Source organism: Acipenser ruthenus, chromosome 21 (assembly GCF_902713425.1).
Source record: "Acipenser ruthenus chromosome 21, fAciRut3.2 maternal haplotype, whole genome shotgun sequence".
NCBI classification, from domain to species: Eukaryota; Metazoa; Chordata; class Actinopteri; order Acipenseriformes; family Acipenseridae; genus Acipenser; species Acipenser ruthenus.
The window spans coordinates 14,412,861-14,432,843 of NC_081209.1; the positions used below are offsets into that span (position 1 = coordinate 14,412,861).

The window sequence follows — 19,983 nt, forward strand, 5'->3', positions numbered from 1 at the left end:
AGCTCAGCCAGGTTAAACACTCAACCATAGCAAGCAAGCTCAGCCAGGTTAAACACACAACCATAGCAAGCTCAGCCAGGTTAAACACTCAACCTTAGCTAGCAAGTTCAGCCAGGTTAAACTCACAACCATAGCAAGCTCAGCCAGGTTAAACACTCAACCATAGCAAGCAAGCTCAGTCAGGTTAACACTCAACCATAGCAAGCAAGCTCAGCCAGGTTAAACACTCAACCATAGCAAGCTCAGCCAGGTTAAACACTCAACCATAGCAAGCAAGCTCAGCCAGGTTAAACACACAACCATAGCAAGCAAGCTCAGCCAGGTTAAACACACAACCATAGCAAGCTCAGCCAGGTTAAACACTCAACCTTAGCTAGCAAGTTCAGCCAGGTTAAACCCACAACCATAGCAAGCTCAGCCAGGTTAAACACTCAACCATAGCAAGCAAGCTCAGCCAGGTTAAACACTCAACCATAGCAAGCAAGCTCAGCCAGGTTAAACACTCAACCATAGCAAGCTCAGCCAGGTTAAACACTCAACCATAGCAAGCAAGCTCAGCCAGGTTAAACACTCAACCTTAGCTAGCAAGTTCAGCCAGGTTAAACCCACAACCATAGCAAGCTCAGCCAGGTTAAACACTCAACCATAGCAAGCAAGCTCAGCCAGGTTAAACACACAACCATAGCAAGCAAGCTCAGCCAGGTTAAACACACAACCATAGCAAGCTCACCAGGTTAAACACTCAACCTTAGCTAGCAAGTTCAGCCAGGTTAAACTCACAACCATAGCAAGCTCAGCCAGGTTAAACACTCAACCATAGCAAGCAAGCTCAGTCAGGTTAAACACTCAACCATAGCAAGCAAGCTCAGCCAGGTTAAACACTCAACCATAGCAAGCTCAGCCAGGTTAAACACTCAACCATAGCAAGCAAGCTCAGCCAGGTTAAACACACAACCATAGCAAGCAAGCTCAGCCAGGTTAAACACACAACCATAGCAAGCTCAGCCAGGTTAAACACTCAACCTTAGCTAGCAAGTTCAGCCAGGTTAAACCCACAACCATAGCAAGCTCAGCCAGGTTAAACACTCAACCATAGCAAGCAAGCTCAGCCAGGTTAAACACTCAACCATAGCAAGCAAGCTCAGCCAGGTTAAACACTCAACCATAGCAAGCAAGCTCAGCCAGGTTAAACACTCAACCATAGCAAGCTCAGCCAGGTTAAACACTCAACCATAGCAAGCAAGCTCAGCCAGGTTAAACACACAACCATAGCAAGCAAGCTCAGCCAGGTTAAACACACAACCATAGCAAGCTCACCAGGTTAAACACTCAACCACAGCTAGCAAGCTCAGCCAGGTTAAACACAACCATAGCAAACTCAGCCAGGTTAAACACTCAACCATAGCAAGCAAGCTCAGCCAGGTTAAACACTCAACCATAGCAAGCAAGCTCAGCCAGGTTAAACACTCAACCATAGCAAGCAAGCTCAGCCAGGTTAAACACTCAACCTTAGCTAGCAAGCTCAGCCAGGTTAAACACTCAACCATAGCAAGCAAGCTCAGCCAGGTTAAACACTCAACCATAGCAGTGCAGAAACACGCAAATACACATTCAGTACAAGTTGCAGTCGAAAACTTTGTCATCTGTTTTATTTAGCTTATTCTAGTATTTCTAATGTTTCAGTACAGTATAACACACATTATTTGATTTCTGGTGTTTACAGTACAGTTAAGTTATATATGTAAAGGTAATTAGTTTTTGGTGATTTTTGATTAGGAATATGTTAACAATTTGACAGTAATAATTTGATTACAGAAACTAGTTGCTGTTACACACCTGGTCCCAATCAGTTTGAATTGGAGAGGTGGTGTTGCTTAAAATGTCATTTCATTGTCATTCTTTCTCAATGTCTTCTTAATTCGCCAGATGAAGCAGACGCCCAGCGGAAAGAAGCACTCAGGTCAAAGGTCAGTAGCAACAGGAGAGTTTTTAACATGAATGTTCAGCTGCAGGGCATTTCTCTACGTTACAAAATATAAACGTCCCCCTGCTGCTCTCAGGACATGAACACACAGGACACAAACAGTGTGTGAACAAAACACTGCCTGTATCATTAACATGAACACACAGCACACAAACACTGCCTGTATCATTAACACGAACACACAGCACACAAACACTGTCTGTATCATTAACATGAACACACAGCACACAAACACTGCCTGTATCATTAACATGAACACACAGCACACAAACGCTGCCTGTATCATTAACATGAACACACACACATTAATAATTCACATTTAAACAAAATACTTGCAAATTCAAATTTTAACAAATATTTACAAATGAGTCATTTGTTAGGTTCGTTTCACACAGAAGCACACCCTTCCGTTCTGATGGGCGGCTCTTTCCTGTTGTGTCCAGGTGAAGCAGTACGTCTCCCGGGCTGAGGAGCTGAAGGCACTGGTAGCTTCGGGTAATAAAATCAGCTTTGGGCAAGACAAGTCTGCCAGGGACATTTTAAAAGGTAGGAACCGTGCAAGCAGTCATGGGTTCAGCTGAGGAGCACATTGGAGTTTAAGTGACTAATATGTATATGCTGAGTAGTCATATTCCAAATAAAACTATGAATAAAAATACCACATGTGGAAGATAGAAATCTCAGGCCAGCAGGGATACAATGGGGGTGTCTCTCCATTCATACGTTTGTCACAGTTCCATTTCTACATCATTCTAAAGAACCTGCTTCCTAGCTATGGGCGGATAGTGTCACTATCTTGAGATATGTAGAGATATCGACCCGTCTGTCTCTATGTATGTCACATGCAGTATATATTTTGAGAACTCCTTATCCAGTTGTGATGAACCTTGGTAAGGACATTATTTAGCACAAGTTATTGAGAGCATCCGTTGGTCATCCGTTGTGTCTACATACTGTATGCTTGTCATGGTTGTATGTATAATAATGATATGTAGAGAACTGTAAAGCCAGTTGTTATGAAACCTGGTAGGACTAGACTATACAGTTATGGCTAAAGGTTTTGCATCACCCCAGAATTTTAAGATTGAGACATAATTTAAAAAATACATACACTGCTGTGCAAAAGTCTTAGACATGTTGCATTTTTCTACTCTGATGCATTATGAGCATCAACAATTTACTCAAAGCCTCCACTAGTGTTTTCTACTATTATAACAACCTTGACTTGCATAAAGAAGGAAAAACATTGAGTGAAATAGCTCGCATCACTTGCATCAAGGTGTGGTATCCGAAGCATAATCAACAAGTACAGAGAAACATCATCTGTAATTGACAAACCCAGGACTGGAAGACCCAAAAAGTTGTCTAACAAGGATGAGCAATACTTGAAGATAATATCCTTAAGGAATAGAAAGAAGACAAGTGTTGAATTGACAACAGAACTGACAGAAGTGTTGTTTGTTGTTGTTTTCCATCAAATCAACAGTACGAAGGTCACTCTTGAAATCAGGACTGAAAGGATGTGTTGCAGTAAGAATACCTCTAAGAAAGGGGAACAAGACTAAAAGGCTAAAATATGCACAAGAACACAGAAATTGGACTATGGAACAATGGTCAAAGGTGCTTTGGACTGTTGATGCATCAGAGTATTTTGGGTTGGTTCATATGTCTGTCGCAGATGAATGCGATATGTCAGGTGCAGACAGCTATAAAAGCTGTGCAGCTTCACTATCTGCTATATTATTATTATTATTATTTATTTCTTAGCAGACGCCCTTATCCAGGGCGACTTATATATGAAGGATGCATCGTGTCGCAGCCTTTTTGACTGTGCAGCTGTCGTTCATACTTTAAATACAGACTGCATTCGCGGAATTGGAAAAATTAACATCTTAGGAGATGTGCTGAGTTTACCTCTTATACAAAACGTTTAAAAAATATCAAAAGCAACGTTGTTGGTACATCTGTCCTCTCAACCACCAGAGAATCCGAAAGGGAGAATTTTATGCATTAATTAGAGAGATGTTGGGTATGTGACAGTGAGAGGTGTTTTAGAATGACAGGTGAAAGATTTGACGATCAGTTAAACAGATTGGGACCATTGCTTCAATGCACAGTGACACCTGCAGAAAGACTTGCAGTCACACTGCACAGAGCAACTGGTAATTCTCAGCAAATTGGGGCCACAGGCTTTTCTCTCCTGTCCTTTTCTATTTTTTTCTGAATAATACACACCCACACTGTTTCTATTATTTGGGCATCTCTATATTCTTTAAGTGAGGGGTTATATGTGGATGTTTACAAACTTCTTCTATTAAAAGTTCCTCGAAGTCTTGCTCCATGATGAAATCCCTCGACCAGAAATGAAGTATGAAGTATGAAGTATGAACCAACCTTTACATGTGCATGCTGTGGATCATGGTGATCTGCTTGATCATCATACTTATAGTAACTTTCTATGAATGAATTGAAAATTCAAAGTTCATGGTGCTGTATACAGCCTAATCTGTTAGAGACTAACATAAGTAGATTTGAGTAAAATAGAGAAAACATCCACAGAAAAAGGATGGCTGTTTTTTAAAAATGTAGTACTAGATGCGCAAAACAATTACATCCCAAAAGTAGACAAATCTAAATCTAAAACAAAATGGCCAAAATGGTTTAATAGATCAATTGAAAAAAATATTCAGCAAAAAAAGGCACTTTACAAAGCATTTAAAAGGGACCAAAAACAAAGAACACAGAAAGAGTACTTGAACTGCAAACAAAAGTAAAAAAGGAAGAAAAGCCAAGAGAGAGATAGAAATCAATATTGCTAAGGGGGCTAAAACCAATTCCAAAATGTTTTTCCAATATTATAACAGCAAGAGAACATTCAAAGAGGAGGTTAAATGTCTAAGAGACACAAATGACAAAATCATAGATGAAGAAAAAAAAATAGCAAATATATTAAATGGGGGGGGGTAGGTTGACCAGGGTGTCCGCGGCTCACCTCGCACCAGTGACCCCTGTAGTCTGGCCGGGCGCCTATTTGTTATTTTGCGGAGGCCAGAACTAAGGTTACTCTTCACAATAATCCTGCTTTTCTCCCTAAAAGGATTTCTGCTTTCCATATTAACCAGTCGGTGGAACTGGAGGCCTTCCATCCACCTCCTTTCCAGTCTGACACGGAGAGAAAGCTCCATAAGCTCTGTCCAGTTAGGGCACTGGTGTATTATGTTGACCGCACACAGGGTTGGCGGCAGTCAGAGCAATTATTTGTTTGCTTCGGGTCTAAGTTCCACAGATAAGCCCTGTCTAAACAGCGGCTGTCGAAGTGGATTGCAGACACGGTCAGGATTGCATACTTTAAATTTAGTCGTTGCCAATTATTTTTAGGCTCAGCTCACCGCTACCACCCCTGCGCTGAGTCGGGAGAGAGAAGACGAACACACGCTGTCCTCCGAAGCGTGTGCCGTCAGCCAACCGCTTTTTTTTCACACTGCGGACTCACCATGCAGCCACCCAAGCGCTACAGCGTCGGAGGACAACGCAGCTCTCAGGCAGCTTACAGGCAAGCCCGCAGGCGCCCAGCCAGACTACAGGGGTCGCTGGTGCGCGGTGAGCCGAGGACACCCTGGCCGACCTAACCATCCCTGCCCCGGGTGGCGCTCGGCCAATTGAGCGCCGCCCCCTGGAAGCTCCCGTCCTTGGTCGGCAAAGGAATAGCCTGGACTCAAACTCGCGACGTCCAGACCATAGGGTAGATCCTGCACTCCACGCGGAGCGCCTTTACTGGATGCGCCACTCGGGAGCCCCTACACTCTGCCCTTTTAACATACTTTTCATTGTGTTCCACTTTAAAGAGTAAGAAAAATGTAGCATTGCACGTCCCCACGTGTTGCTACAACTGTTTTTTTGGAACCCCGCTACTCTTTAAGTCCTGAGGTAGTTAGCCACACACCTTAATTGGACTTCTGATGTTTAAATGCTGAGGTTAATAAGTGTAACCTTGCAGCATATACACTGTACTGTGGACCATATTATTATTATTATTATTATTTATTTCTTACAATTGTTACAAGATATCACATTATTTTTACATATAATTACATTATTTTTTACACATTATTTTTATATACAATTACCCATTTATACATTTGGGTTTTTACTGGAGCAATCTAGGTAAAGTACCTTGCTCAAGGGTACAACAGCAATGTCCCCCACCTGGGATTGAACCCACGACCCTCCGGTCAAGAGTCCAGAGCCCTAATCACTACTCCACACTGCTGCCCATGGACCCTCAATTGGTCTTTGTACCAGAATGCTGAAGGCATTTTATCTACCTTCTTAGTACACCTGCCAGAGCTGCAAGTTCTTCACTTGTGATGGCTTGGGTATTCTGTCCCATTAGGTAATGGTTATGGCTTGGGTATTCTATCCCATTCTGTAATAGTTACATTTTGTACTTGAAACCTAGGGATAGTATCAAAACCCTGGTTTCCTGAAATAGAAATGTAACCATTAACCTTCAAGGTCGCTGCGTTCACTCCAGCGCAGCAAGCCTGAAGAGAAAATGGCGCTGATCCCTACGCAGCAGTGGCTGATATCTCCTGTGGGCGGAGATGACGCTGACGCATACATGGCTCTTAAAGGAGCAGCTTTGATAGAAGTGCTCAGGTAATTCGGGCTATAAGAGATATATCCCATTCGGTAATGGTTATATTTCTATTTCAGGGAACGTTTTCAGTTTACAGTATAATAAACTGTAAACAATTTTTATTAATGAACACAATTGTAATCCAAGCAGTAACTACTTTTTTTTCCAAGTTTAACAGAACACACATATTTGTTTTCTCAACACTCAATACAATTTAATCCTGACCCAAACCCCTCCTGCCTGCCATTCAGTTTAATCCTGACCCAACCCGCCATGCCTGCCATTCGGTTTAATCCTGACCCAACCCCCCCCTGCCTGCCATTCAGTTCAATCCTGACCCACCCCCCCCCGCCTGCCATTCAGTTCAATCCTGACCCACCCCCCCCGCCTGCCATTCAGTTTAATCCTGACCCAACCCCCCCCTGCCTGCCATTCAATTTAATCCTGACCCACCCCCCCCCCGCCTGCCATTCAGTTTAATCCTGACCCACCCCCCCGCCTGCCATTCAGTTTAATCCTGACCCACCCCCCCGCCTGCCATTCAGTCAAAGGCTCTCTCAAACAGAGACTGGAAGTTGTATGGTGGTTTGTGATGCAGACTGCTGTCCACAGGAAGATTTTCATAGTTTGTCACGCAGAAGTAATAATATCATAATGCATACCTTCTTGACAGAGGCTCCCTTTTGGGGGCTGGCCTGTGCAAAGATGGGTTCTGTGCAAAGTTTGTTAGTGCTGTAGATGTCTGTTACGACAGCGTGTGAAGAAGACTAGCCTTTGGCTACGTTTTTTCATATATTTTTTTCTTTTTCAACCGCTTTTTTTAGCCTGTTTTGTTTTAATATCTTTTTATCTTCCTTTTATGAGAACTTGTTTTGTGCCTGTAGGACAACGCAGCTCTGGGCAGCTTACAGGCAAGCCCGCAGGTGCACGGCCAGTCTACAGGGGTCGCTGGTGCGCGGTGAGCTGAGGACACCCTGGCCGACCTAAGCCCTTTCCCCCCACCCAGGCTATAGGACGCATCCTGCACTCCACGCAGAGTGCCTTTACCGGGTGCGCCACTCAGGAGCCCTGGTTTTACATTGTTTAACCCGTTTTTTGGTGAAGCAGCAATTGCCTGAGGGACAGCCGATGTACCTTCTCTGGTAGTGACTCCCTCGGTCTGCGAGGAGAGGGAAGAGACAGGGAAGCTGCTGACTTTTAAGGATTTGGGAAATGTATGTTTTAAAATTTTAGAGAAAAAACAACTGTACAGTGTGTGTGTGAGTTTAAACAGCTGACAGATCGGACTGACGCTAGCGGGAGAGCACACCTGTATGTCTCTGAGTCTGTCTCCCCTGCCTGGAGATCACTCACTGTATAAGCCACCTATCCCAAAACGCTTGGGAGATCTACAGTAGAGGAATCGGCATGGGATTATTGCTAAGAATAAATCTGAGCAAAACAGATCCTACAATAGTAGAGCAGTTCCCTTTTTGTATTGAAAGAGACACTGTTTACCATGGATTTTGCGACTGTTCAAGGCTTATTCTCGTTTTTGATTTATTAGGGAACATACTCGCTGCTTTGCGTTTTGTTTTTACAAAAGAGGATTTTATTTTTGCCGTATGTTTGGCTAATTTTATTTGTGGGCCAAACCAAACTTGCTATTTGAAAATCCCACAAGGCAAAGAGGGGGGGGGGGGGGCTGGGCATTGACAATGTGTTGTGTATTTTAAAGGTGCTGGTTTTATAAAATGACTGGTGACTTAGAAAGTTTTAAAATAAAATGGTGCATTAACAATGCCCTTTCTGAACTCAGTGAAGAAAATCAATTATATATTACTTTTTGAAAAGTTTTTTTTTTTCTCTGTGTCTTTGATATTTATTAAATTCTGTTTTTGTTTATAGGATTTATATATAGAGCTTTAAAAAGTTTTTAAAAAGTGGGCTCACCTGTGTGCTCTGTCTTCTCTCTGTGTTTCAGAAATGTCCCGGGATCGCCCGCGGCTCTATGCAGCTCTGGAGGTGGCGTCAGCAGCTGTAGCCCAGGTATACCAGGATCAAGCCTTTGTCCTGTGGTAACGTTCCTTATGTTGGTATTAACCATGGTCCTCTCTTCATAACACTTCAATGGCAGTGTTAGTATGACACTTCAGTATGGTATGCACAAGGCCCTTAATTCTCAGTTTTTACAGCATTCCTAGGTTTTACAAAACATAACACCTATCATAACAACCTAAATATTCTATTTAATTCTAACAAATAATAACATTTATCTGAATAGTGCAAATATTGTAACCTGGCCAAAACAATAGAAAATACATTCCAACATTACAATAGCTTAACATTTCTACCAATTACAACTAGCCATTAAGTACTGACCTCAGATGAATCTCAGTCAAGTTACTTTGTTTATTCAATAACCTGTAAGTAATTCAAAATAAGGAACATTCCTGGTTGTACTTTTAATGGTCAGTGAAAATGTTGATGTTACTATCCATTCACCAAGTGTCAACAGTAGATGTTTTACATTGAGAACTGCAGTCCAGGGTTAAAAAAATAACCAACTCCCAAGTATCTTGCTTTTTCTTATTAGTCACTGCGTTGTTCTGCTTCACATTTAGTATGTCTTTAATATTCATCATAACGTTAAATTACCTTTCTGATTTCGATGTTTCCCAATAGCTATAGCATTTGTTTTATTTCAGTAAACATATTTTGGTGTACTTGAATATGTAATATGCTATTTGAATATTTTTATTTTTTATTTTCGTGTAATCATGTGACTACACTGACCCATCCCTAATTAGGATTATTAGAATTCAGTTTTAGTGTTGCTGTGACCGTGTGGTAACAGCTTGGTTGTGGGTTTGCTTGTGAAAAAATGAGCATCATTTGAACACATAAAATTAAATCTCAATAGTATTTAGGGAAAATAGGGATTTTCTGATCAGCACAGAAATGTGTGCATGTTAAATGGCTGAAGTAACGTACAGTGGCTCTAAAAAGTATTCACCCCCCTTTTCCACATTTTATTGTGTTACAGCATGGAATCAAAATGGATTTAATTAGGAGTTTTTGCCACTGATCAACACAAAAAAAGTCATAATGTCAAAGTGAAAAATAAAATCTACAAATTGTTCTAAATTAATTATAAATACAAAACAGAAAATAATTGATTGCATAAGTATTCACCCCCTTGAGTCAATATTTGGTAGAGGCACCTTTGGCAGCAATTATTTGACTGGGCCACAGTGTTCACAGGGTTCACAGTGTGAGACGCTCTGTAGAGCCGGTGTGAGTCAGCACTCCAGGGTTCACAGTGTGAGACGCTCTGTAGAGCCGGTGTGAGTCAGCACTGTGGCAGCAGGGTTCACAGTGTGAGACTCTGTAGAGCCGGTGTGAGTCAGCACTCCGGCAGCAGGGTTCACAGCGTGAGACGCTCTGTAGAGCCGGTGTAAGTCAGCACTCCGGCAGCAGGGTTCACAGCGTGAGACGCTCTGTAGAGCCGGTGTGAGTCAGCACTCCAGGGTTCACAGTGTGAGACGCTCTGTAGAGCCGGTGTGAGTCAGTACTCCGGCAGCAGGGTTCACAGCGTGAGACGCTCTGTAGAGCCGGTGTGAGTCAGCACTCCAGGGTTCACAGTTTTGAGACGCTCTGTAGAGTCGGTGTGAGTCAGCACTCCGGCATCGGGGTTCACAGTGTGAGACGCTCTGTAGAGCCGGTGTGAGTCAGCACTCCGGCAGCAGGGTTCACAGTGTGAGACGCTCTGTAGAGCCGGTGTGAGTCAGCACTGTGGCAGCAGGGTTCACAGTGTGAGACGCTCTGTAGAGCCGGTGTGAGTCAGCACTCCGGCAGCGGGGTTCACAGTGTCAGACGCTCTGTAGAGCCGGTGTGAGTCAGCACTGTGGCAGCAGGGTTCACAGTGTGAGACGCTCTGTAGAGCCGGTGTGAGTCAGCACTCCGGCAGCGGGGTTCACAGTGTGAGACGCTCTGTAGAGCCGGTGTGAGTCAGCACTCCGGCAGCTGGGTTCACAGTGTGAGACGCTCTGTAGAGCCGGTGTGAGTCAGCACTGTGGCAGCAGGGTTCACAGTGTGAGACGCTCTGTGAGCCGGTGTGAGTCAGCACTCCGGCAGCAGGGTTCACAGTGTGAGACGCTCTGTGAGCCGGTGCGAATCAGCACTGTGGCAGCAGGGTTCACAGTGTGAGACGCTCTGTAGAGCCGGTGTGAGTCAGCACTGGGGCAGCAGGGTTCACAGTGTGAGACGCTCTGTGAGCCGGTGCGAATCAGCACTGTGGCAGCAGGGTTCACAGTGTGAGACGCTCTGTAGAGCCGGTGTGAGTCAGCACTGCGGCAGCAGGGTTCACAGTGTGAGACGCTCTGTGAGCCGGTGCGAGTCAGCACTCCGGCAGCAGGGTTCACAGTGTGAGACGCTCTGTGAGCCGGTGCGAATCAGCACTGTGGCAGCAGGGTTCACAGTGTGAGACGCTCTGTGAGCCGGTGTGAGTCAGCACTGTGGCAGCAGGGTTCACAGTGTGAGACGCTCTGTAGAGCCGGTGTGAGTCAGCACTCCGGCAGCAGGGTTCACAGTGTGAGACGCTCTGTGAGCCGGTGCGAGTCAGCACTGTGGCAGCAGGGTTCACAGTGTGAGACGCTCTGTGAGCCGGTGCGAGTCAGCACTCCGGCAGCAGGGTTCACAGTGTGAGACGCTCTGTGAGCCGGTGCGAATCAGCACTGTGGCAGCAGGGTTCACAGTGTGAGACGCTCTGTAGAGCCGGTGTGAGTCAGCACTGCGGCAGCAGGGTTCACAGTGTGAGACGCTCTGTGAGCCGGTGCGAGTCAGCACTCCGGCAGCAGGGTTCACAGTGTGAGACGCTCTGTGAGCCAGTGCGAATCAGCACTGTGGCAGCAGGGTTCACAGTGTGAGACGCTCTGTGAGCCGGTGCGAGTCAGCACTGTGGCAGCAGGGTTCACAGTGTGAGACGCTCTGTGAGCCGGTGCGAGTCAGCACTTCGGCAGCAGGGTTCACAACCAACTGGTTCTGACAGGGAGGATTGTGGTAGTTACAATCATACAGTCTGAAAAATAAACGCATTGACTAGGGCTTAAATAAAACCCCAAGTTTCCTAATGGTAGGTTTTAAGACATGTTCAGTATCGTGTAGAAACACATAATCAAGTGGGGACTTCTCTAATAGGTGCTTAGAGCTAAATTACATAATTTCCGTTTTCTCAGTTAAGTTGCAAGAAATTTAGCTGCATCCATAATTGTATACACAAGTTTGACAAAACCCTAGACACACTTTAAAGGTTAAGATTAAAAAACAGGAAAGTGCTTTTTGTTAAGGTTGTGGGAATTGAATTACATTTAATTCTCATTTGAAAAAAATAATTCCAATAAAAACACACTTATAAAATGGCTTTCTTATCTTAGTGGGTTTTAATGTAACTTTAAAATGGCTGCTTTTGTATTATGTGTATACTGTTATTTAAATATGTTATTTAAGTGGTCTGACTTGGCAGTTGTATGTGTGACATGCTATACAAATGTATTGTGGTTTGTTCTTTTTTCTGCTATGTACTGTACAGTGCTTTGCGATACTTTTGTGTAAAAAGTGCTATGTAAATGCAATAAATAAATAAATGGGATGGGTCAAGATACCTGACAGCCTGGCTCCTATAAGAGACCTTGACTCTTGGAACAGCATGTTTTAAAACAGAGAGAGACCTTCAAACATGGTAATTAACTGATGGAACTAGAAGACAATGCAAGTATTCAGGCAGTCTGAAGAAAACAGCCCCGTGTGAAAGGGATGGTTGTAGAGGTGACGTCAAGCCAGAGTGCAGGAAGGAAACAAACAAAAATACTGCGGTGCAAAAGCGCGGCGTGAGACGTTTTTATTTTCAGACACAAAAATAAAATAAAAGGTTTAACAAAAAACAGACTCTTGCTCACAGGGCGAAAATAAAACAGTTAAAACAAAATCTCAAACCCAAAAATACATAAATGGGTCAGGCTGGGCAGTAGCCTTCACTGACACAGATTCCTTTTAGTTTTGTTTTCTTTTCAGTTTACCTCGCTCTGGTTCCTCCTTCCAGAGCAGGGAGAACTGCAGGTTTATATGCAGGTGACCATCTCCCGATTTAGCAACAAATTAATCACTTCATTAATTCGAGAGATGGCCACCTTCTGCACCAGGTTTTTAAATTGTGGATGGGGCTTCCCATCCACGCTGCCAAACAAAACCTACGGCTCTCCACCGTCACATTTAATAAAACAATAACAAAACAACATGGCTACGCCATCATATTTATAAATAAATAAGTCATATAACAACAACAACAATAATAATAATAACAATAATAATAATAATAATAATAATAATACAACAAAACAAATACAAAATAATAAATTGCATAGGGGCGGAGGGGTACCCCATTCTAAAAATAAACAATACATTTATGGCAGGGCTTTGCGCCACCCCCTTTTCATGTGCAGGGCTCCTCGCCCTGCCACACCCTGTTACACAAACAAAGTCAGATTGGCCCTCGATTGGCTCTCTTGGTAAAGCACGGCTGTGTGGTGTGCAGGGTGGGTCATACAGTCAGAGGAGTGCAGGGGAGCTGTGCCAGGTCACTGCTCTTCACTGGGGATTCCACAGGGATCGTCGCATTGGCTCTGGCGCTCTCACAGGATACAGAGGCACCTATAGGGCTGGCTGGGAGCTCTATGACATCTGCTCTCGAGCTCCTGGCTTGGGGATCGGAGGACGTCCACTGACCATCAATTCTTCTGAGCTGTTTTGGGGAATTGCTGAGTTGGGGAAACAATCCTAAATGGTGGGGGAAAAAAAGAGAGCAATGTCTCCTGGTCTCAAGCAAAGGAAATTCTGAATTTGGAAGTTGTTCGTCTGCAGCATTGTTGCCCTGTGACTGATTGTCTGTGTCTCTGCAGGAGGAAGAGGGCGAGGATGGCAGAGGCACTCTGGATCTATACCAGCAGAGTCTGGGGGAGCTGCTGCTCATGCTGGCTGGTATGTCATGTTTCAGGGATAATGACATTGCTGTGCCGTGTTACAAGGTAGTAATACAACGAGTCAATAAAGCCTGAAAGTGGAGGGAGTACCATTATTAACAAGGAACCTGCCTCAGCAATTGCGTTATCACTATTATACTATTAGGGTCATTCCACGCCAACTCAACCAGAAAAGGGGCATTTTGTTGCCCGACCGTCTCAGATTTTGCTAGAAAAATTATCCGGGGGGTTATCGGGCCTGCTGAGTTCAGAAATGCTAATCATTTTTTTGTTTTTAATTTCACCTTTAAGCTGTAACCTGGCAAAGGTCAACATAGACACTACCATCATGTGTAGTACCTCGTTCGACTCGTAATGAATAGGACTTTCAAGAAAAAAAATACCAGGAGCACCTAACTCACTTTTGGCAAGTTGCCAGACAAGGGGTAAATGACGAGTTTTATTTAAACTTCAGCCCAACCCTTTACCCTGTAGGGGATGCGGGTCTTAAAATGTTAGTATTGCTGTAAGAACCTTAGGGACCACGCTTCAGAATTTTGTGAAACACTTTTGGTCCCCCCACTGGTCATTAACCTCCTAGAAATTTGAAGTTTTGGTATTTCTACCAAGTTTAGGCCAAAATAACTGATGTGGCGGGGCCCCAAAGAATCATCCAAAGATATTTTTAGTATCCGCTGATTTCGGATTTTTGAAGTTGCATTTGTCATGCATTCAAGCATTGCTTATGGCCACTTTGTTGAGGCTAAAGTACCACAGAGTCCTAACCGAACTGGCATTATTCTTCAATTTCGCATTGTCTGGGGTTAGATCTAGAGTAAAACGTGACAGGGTGTGTTTCCAGTGGCACTAGCTTGGAGCTGAGGGGTTATGAACTTATCTGTGGAACTTAGATTTCTTTGTTACAGTGACACATTTGAAATTACCAAACCTCACTCAGGTGTGTTCTAAAAACTACAAACTGATAGAAAACACCAAAAATAGATTACCATGGTAAACTTAAGGAACTTGAGGGGTTAACAACTTCCGCCGTCACTGGAATTTCACTTCGCTCCTACAAGAATCTAAGTATATAACTACACAAAAAGGAAAGACTCCAACATTTTAAAAGTTACATGCAGAATGTGGTTGGTTAACAACTGCTATAGAAACCATACATCACAAAGTTCAGTAACTTTGATGCCTTTAACCGATCCTTGTGTCTTGTGGCTTTTAGTGGGATCAGCACACCACTTCGGAACTATGAGATGCTTATACTTATCAAGAAAAACTTGACGATGGTACAGGCATATATTCACTGGACCACCTTCTCCAGAGAACCTCAGCCGTAGCAGCTTTTGGTCATCTTTAGAGAATTCGACCAAAGATGTCAGTTGATCAGGGACTTTTGTATTAGCTTGAAGATAAATCAGTTTGTGGCACTCATCTCAATACCGGAAAGAGCAGTGCTCCATCTCTGTCAGATATGGCGGATCTCTTTAAAGAGTGTGCTGCTCACTAGTGTGTGCGCTTGATGGAGGATCTCTTTAAAGAGTGTGCTGCTCCTGGTTTCACGTTTATGTTTGTGATTTAATCCTGGTTTCACGTTTATGTTTGTGATTTAATCCTGGGTTCCCGTTCGTGTTTGTGATTTAATCCTGGGTTCACGTTCGTGTTTGTGATTTAATCCTGGGTTCACGTTCGTGTTTGTGATTTAATCCTGGGTTCACTTTCGTGTTTGTGATTTAATCTTGGTTTCACGTTCGTGTTTGTGATTTAATCCTGGGTTCACGTTCGTGTTTGTGATTTAATCCTGGGTTCACTTTCGTGTTTGTGATTTAATCTTGGTTTCACGTTCGTGTTTGTGATTTAATCCTGGTTTCACGTTCGTATTTGTGATTTAATCTTGGTTTCACGTTCGTGTTTGTGATTTAATCTTGGTTTCACGTTCGTGTTTGTGATTTAATCCTGGGTTCACGTTCGTGTTTGTGATTTAATCTTGGTTTCACGTCCGTGTTTGTGATTTAATCCTGGGTTCACGTTCGTGTTTGTGATTTAATCCTGGGTTCCCGTTCGTGTTTGTGATTTAATCCTGGGTTCCCGTTCGTGTTTGTGATTTAATCCTGGGTTCACGTTCGTGTTTGTGATTTAATCCTGGGTTCACTTTCGTGTTTGTGATTTAATCTTGGTTTCACGTTCGTGTTTGTGATTTAATCCTGGTTTCACGTTCGTATTTGTGATTTAATCTTGGTTTCACGTTCGTGTTTGTGATTTAATCCTGGGTTCACGTTCGTGTTTGTGATTTAATCTTGGTTTCACGTTCGTGTTTGTGATTTAATCCTGGGTTCACGTCCGTGTTTGTGATTTAATCCTGGGTTCACGTCCGTGTTTGTGATTTAATCCTGGGTTCACGTTCGTGTTTGTGATTTAATCCTGAGTTCACGTTCGTGTTTGTGATTTAATCCTGGGTTCCCGTTTGTGTTTGTGATTTAATCCTGGGTTCCCGTTTGTGTTTGTGATTTAATCCTGGGTTCCCGTTCGTGTTTGTGATTTAATCCTGGGTTCACGTTCGTGTTTGTGATTTAATCCTTGGTTCACGTTCGTTGTTGTGATTTAATCCTGGGTTCACGTTCGTGTTTGTGATTTAATCCTGGGTTCACGTTCGTGTTTGTGATTTAATCCTGGGTTCACGTTCGTGTTTGTGATTTAATCCTGGGTTCACGTTCGTGTTTGTGATTTAATCCTGGGTTCACGTTCGTGTTTGTGATTTAATCCTGGGTTCACGTTCGTGTTTGTGATTTAATCTTGGTTTCACGTTTGTGTTTGTGATTTAATCCTGGGTTCACGTTCGTGTTTTTGATTTAATCTTGGTTTCACGTTCGTGTTTGTGATTTAATCCTGGGTTCACGTTCGTGTTTGTGATTTAATCCTGGGTTCCCGTTTGTGTTTGTGATTTAATCCTGGGTTCCCGTTTGTGTTTGTGATTTAATCCTGGGTTCCCGTTCGTGTTTGTGATTTAATCCTGAGTTCACGTTCGTGTTTGTGATTTAATCCTTGGTTCACGTTCGTTGTTGTGATTTAATCCTGGTTTCACGTTCGTGTTTGTGATTTAATCCTGGGTTCACGTTCGTGTTTGTGATTTAATCCTGGGTTCACGTTCGTGTTTGTGATTTAATCCTGGGTTCACGTTCGTGTTTGTGATTTAATCCTGGGTTCACGTTCGTGTTTGTGATTTAATCTTGGTTTCACGTTCGTGTTTGTGATTTAATCCTGGGTTCACGTTCGTGTTTGTGATTTAATCTTGGTTTCACGTTCGTGTTTGTGATTTAATCCTGGGTTCACGTTCGTGTTTGTGATTTAATCCTGAGTTCACGTTCATGTTTGTGATTTAATCCTGGGTTCACGTTCGTTGTTGTGATTTAATCCTGGGTTCACGTTCGTGTTTGTGATTTAATCCTGGGTTCACGTTCGTGTTTGTGATTTAATCCTGGGTTCACGTTCATGTTTGTGATTTAATCCTGGGTTCACGTTCATGTTTGGACACATTACAGCAAAGCCGTAAAGAAAGATTTTTCAAAAGGTTAACCATTGTCAAAGACATGCATGTAATCTAGAGGTCCTTTGGAGTGTTTATACAGACGGATGTGTGCAGTGCAAGGTTATTTATTCAATATTTATTTATTTATGCCTTTCCATATGTACAGAATGCATTGTACAGATGACGTTTAAATTTGCATGTATAGACGTTATCCTTCGGGCACCCTCTGCTGCAGCAAACCACAACTCTTGCTGTTTATCTGAACAATGTCGCATGACTCTCGCAATGTATAATGCTAGAGATCTCTCTAAGAAGACACAACAAATATTTAAATGAGTATATTGCGGCTGTCTTCATTAACATATTTTCTCACCCTTGCACACGAGTGGCCTAGGATTCTCCTTTATGCCTTTCCACCGGTTGCTTCCAATGTGCCTGGAGAAAATCAGGCAGGAACGAGCCAGGGTGCTTTTAGTGGCCCCTTGCTGGCCCAGGAGAACATGGTTCTCCACGCTGGTGCAGCTATTGCGCCACCAAACTTGGCAATTGCCCACATGCTGCAACCTGCTCAGCTAGGTGCAGGGGACGTTGTGGCACCCCAACCATCGAGCCCACAGCTCTGGTTCTGGTCCCTGAACGGCTCTGGTTCAGCTAGTTAGACTTGTCGAAGAGAGTCATATAGACTCTACAGAATGTGAGAGCTGCTTCAGTATGGATACAAGTGGGGCGTGTTCCAAACTTGGTGTTTGGCACATCAGGTTGATCCCAAGACTTGTCTCATGCCAGTCATTCTGCAGTTTTTGCAGGACCTCTTTGATGAGGGTAAGTCCCCCTCGAAGGTTTACTTGGCAGCCTGCATACCATGTTAAAATTGACTCGGTGTCCCCAGGGGCTCATTTTCTGTCTGACCAGTTACTGAAAGGGGCGCGGAGGCTTCAGCCTCCTTTTGAAGGACATAGTTTCTCAGTGGCGGTTAAATGTGGTGCTGCGTGCATTCACAAAACCTCCCTTTGAACCTCTGCATTCTACACAGCTTAAATACCTGTCTCTGAAAGCAGCGTTTTTACTTGCCATCACCTCTGCTAGACGTGTGATTGAGATGCAGGCATTTTCAGTGGCAAAAGCTTGTTTGTTTTTTATAGAGTCTAGGACTAAGGTCATGCTCCATACGAATCCGGCCTTTGTGCCCAAATGCCTATCGACCTTCCATGTCAATCAATCTGTGGAACTGGAGGCTTTTCATCCTCCACCATTCCAGTCATATGAGGAGTGTCGGCTCCATATGCTTTGCCGGTTAGGGCATTAGCGTATTATGTTGACAGGACAAAAAGTTGGCAGCAATCTGAACAACTGTTTATGTGCTGTGGAGCTAAGAACCAAGGTCAAGCTCTATCAAAACAGAGGCTGTCCAGTTGGATCGTGGAGACAGTAAAAATTGCTTACGAACCAGCCAACTTGCTCCCTCCAGAAGGTCACAGGTCATTCCACCAGGGGTCTTGCTACCTCTTGGGTGTTGTTTCAGGGTGCATCAGTCTCTGACATTTGCGATGCAATGGTGTGGGCCACTCCTCACACCTTCACAAGGTTTTACAGGTTTAATGTCCTGGATCCTCAGAACCCTGCCTTTGGAACCATAGTGCTGACAGTGGACGGATTCAGAAGCACATGCATAAGGTAATTCTATGTTCTGTGGACATTACTGTGCTTTATAAGTATGGCAAGCCATCGGTCTCGTCTGTTCTGCAAGTCATGTCCTTGCGACGGCTTGGGTATACTTACCCATTGTGTAATTGAATACATTTCGTACTTGAATTATATGCATTAGGCTGAAGAAGATGTATGGCACTGCTGTGGGGGTGGAGACAGGCGTGCTGACGTCACGGGCATAAGACGCAGCTTTGGTAGAGTGTTCATTTGAATCGGGTGTAATAGGGTAACCCATTGTGTAATGGATACATTTCTATTTCAGGGAACCAGAGTTATGATAATAACCTAATGATTTCTGTCATTTATTAGTAAATTACTCTTTTCAGCTGGGGGTTGTGCCAGAGCAAAGTAACTTTAAAGCGGGACCCAACGACTGTAGAAAAAGTTTGAGAGCTACTGGTGTAGTGCAAGCTGTGATGAATCATACCAGAGGTCATGCCCACTTTTAATAACTGATGATTAAGACTTTTCTTTACTAAACTCGTGGGACTCGTACATGTGCACACGATGGATGCAGGCTATCTTCATTGGACTTGTGCATGTGCACACGATGGTGCAGGCTATCTTCATTGGACTTGTGCATGTGCACACGATGGTGCAGGCTATCTTCATTCGTCTTGTGCATGTGCACACGATGGTGCAGGCTATCTTCATTGGACTTGTACATGTACACACGATGGATGCAGGCTATCTTCATTGGGCTTGTGCATGTGCACACGATGGTGCAGGCTAACTTCACTGGACTTGTGCATGTGCACACGATGGTGCAGGCTATCTTCATTGGACTTGTACATGTGCACACGATAGTGCAGGCTATCTTCATTGGACTTGTACATGTGCACACGATGGATGCAGGGCACAGTGATCTTTTTCATGATACTGATTGACTTGTATTTCTAGTCATGGACCGGCATGTATTCAAACGAATGTCTTTGCTTGTGCTGTCAGTGTCATGTTGTTCTTATTAGGTTAGTGTTTATAAGCGGAGCCATCGCTTTACCTCACCCAGTGAAAAAGGGCTCCAGTCGAGTGCAGTTTGAAAGCCAGATGTGGGCTGCCTTAGCTGCACGGAGAATGCCAGTGCCTGTGTGTGGTATATGCACAAGCTCATCTGTTTCAAATT

At 43.7% G+C, this 19,983-nt stretch overlaps 1 protein-coding gene across 3 annotated transcripts in view; it reads left to right on the forward strand.

Annotated features, from left to right (window-relative positions):
• The window catches only part of LOC117428104 (serine/threonine-protein kinase ULK3-like), a 59,088-nt gene that overhangs the window by 28,523 nt on the left and 10,582 nt on the right, over positions 1-19,983 (forward strand). For all 3 annotated transcript variants that reach the window (XM_058994852.1, XM_058994853.1, XM_058994854.1), the window contains exons 9-12: positions 1,927-1,967; positions 2,428-2,530; positions 8,587-8,651; positions 13,559-13,637. In XM_058994852.1, the coding sequence (XP_058850835.1) occupies positions 1,927-1,967; positions 2,428-2,530; positions 8,587-8,651; positions 13,559-13,637 (288 nt within the window). The remainder of the gene's footprint in view (positions 1-1,926; positions 1,968-2,427; positions 2,531-8,586; positions 8,652-13,558; positions 13,638-19,983) is intronic.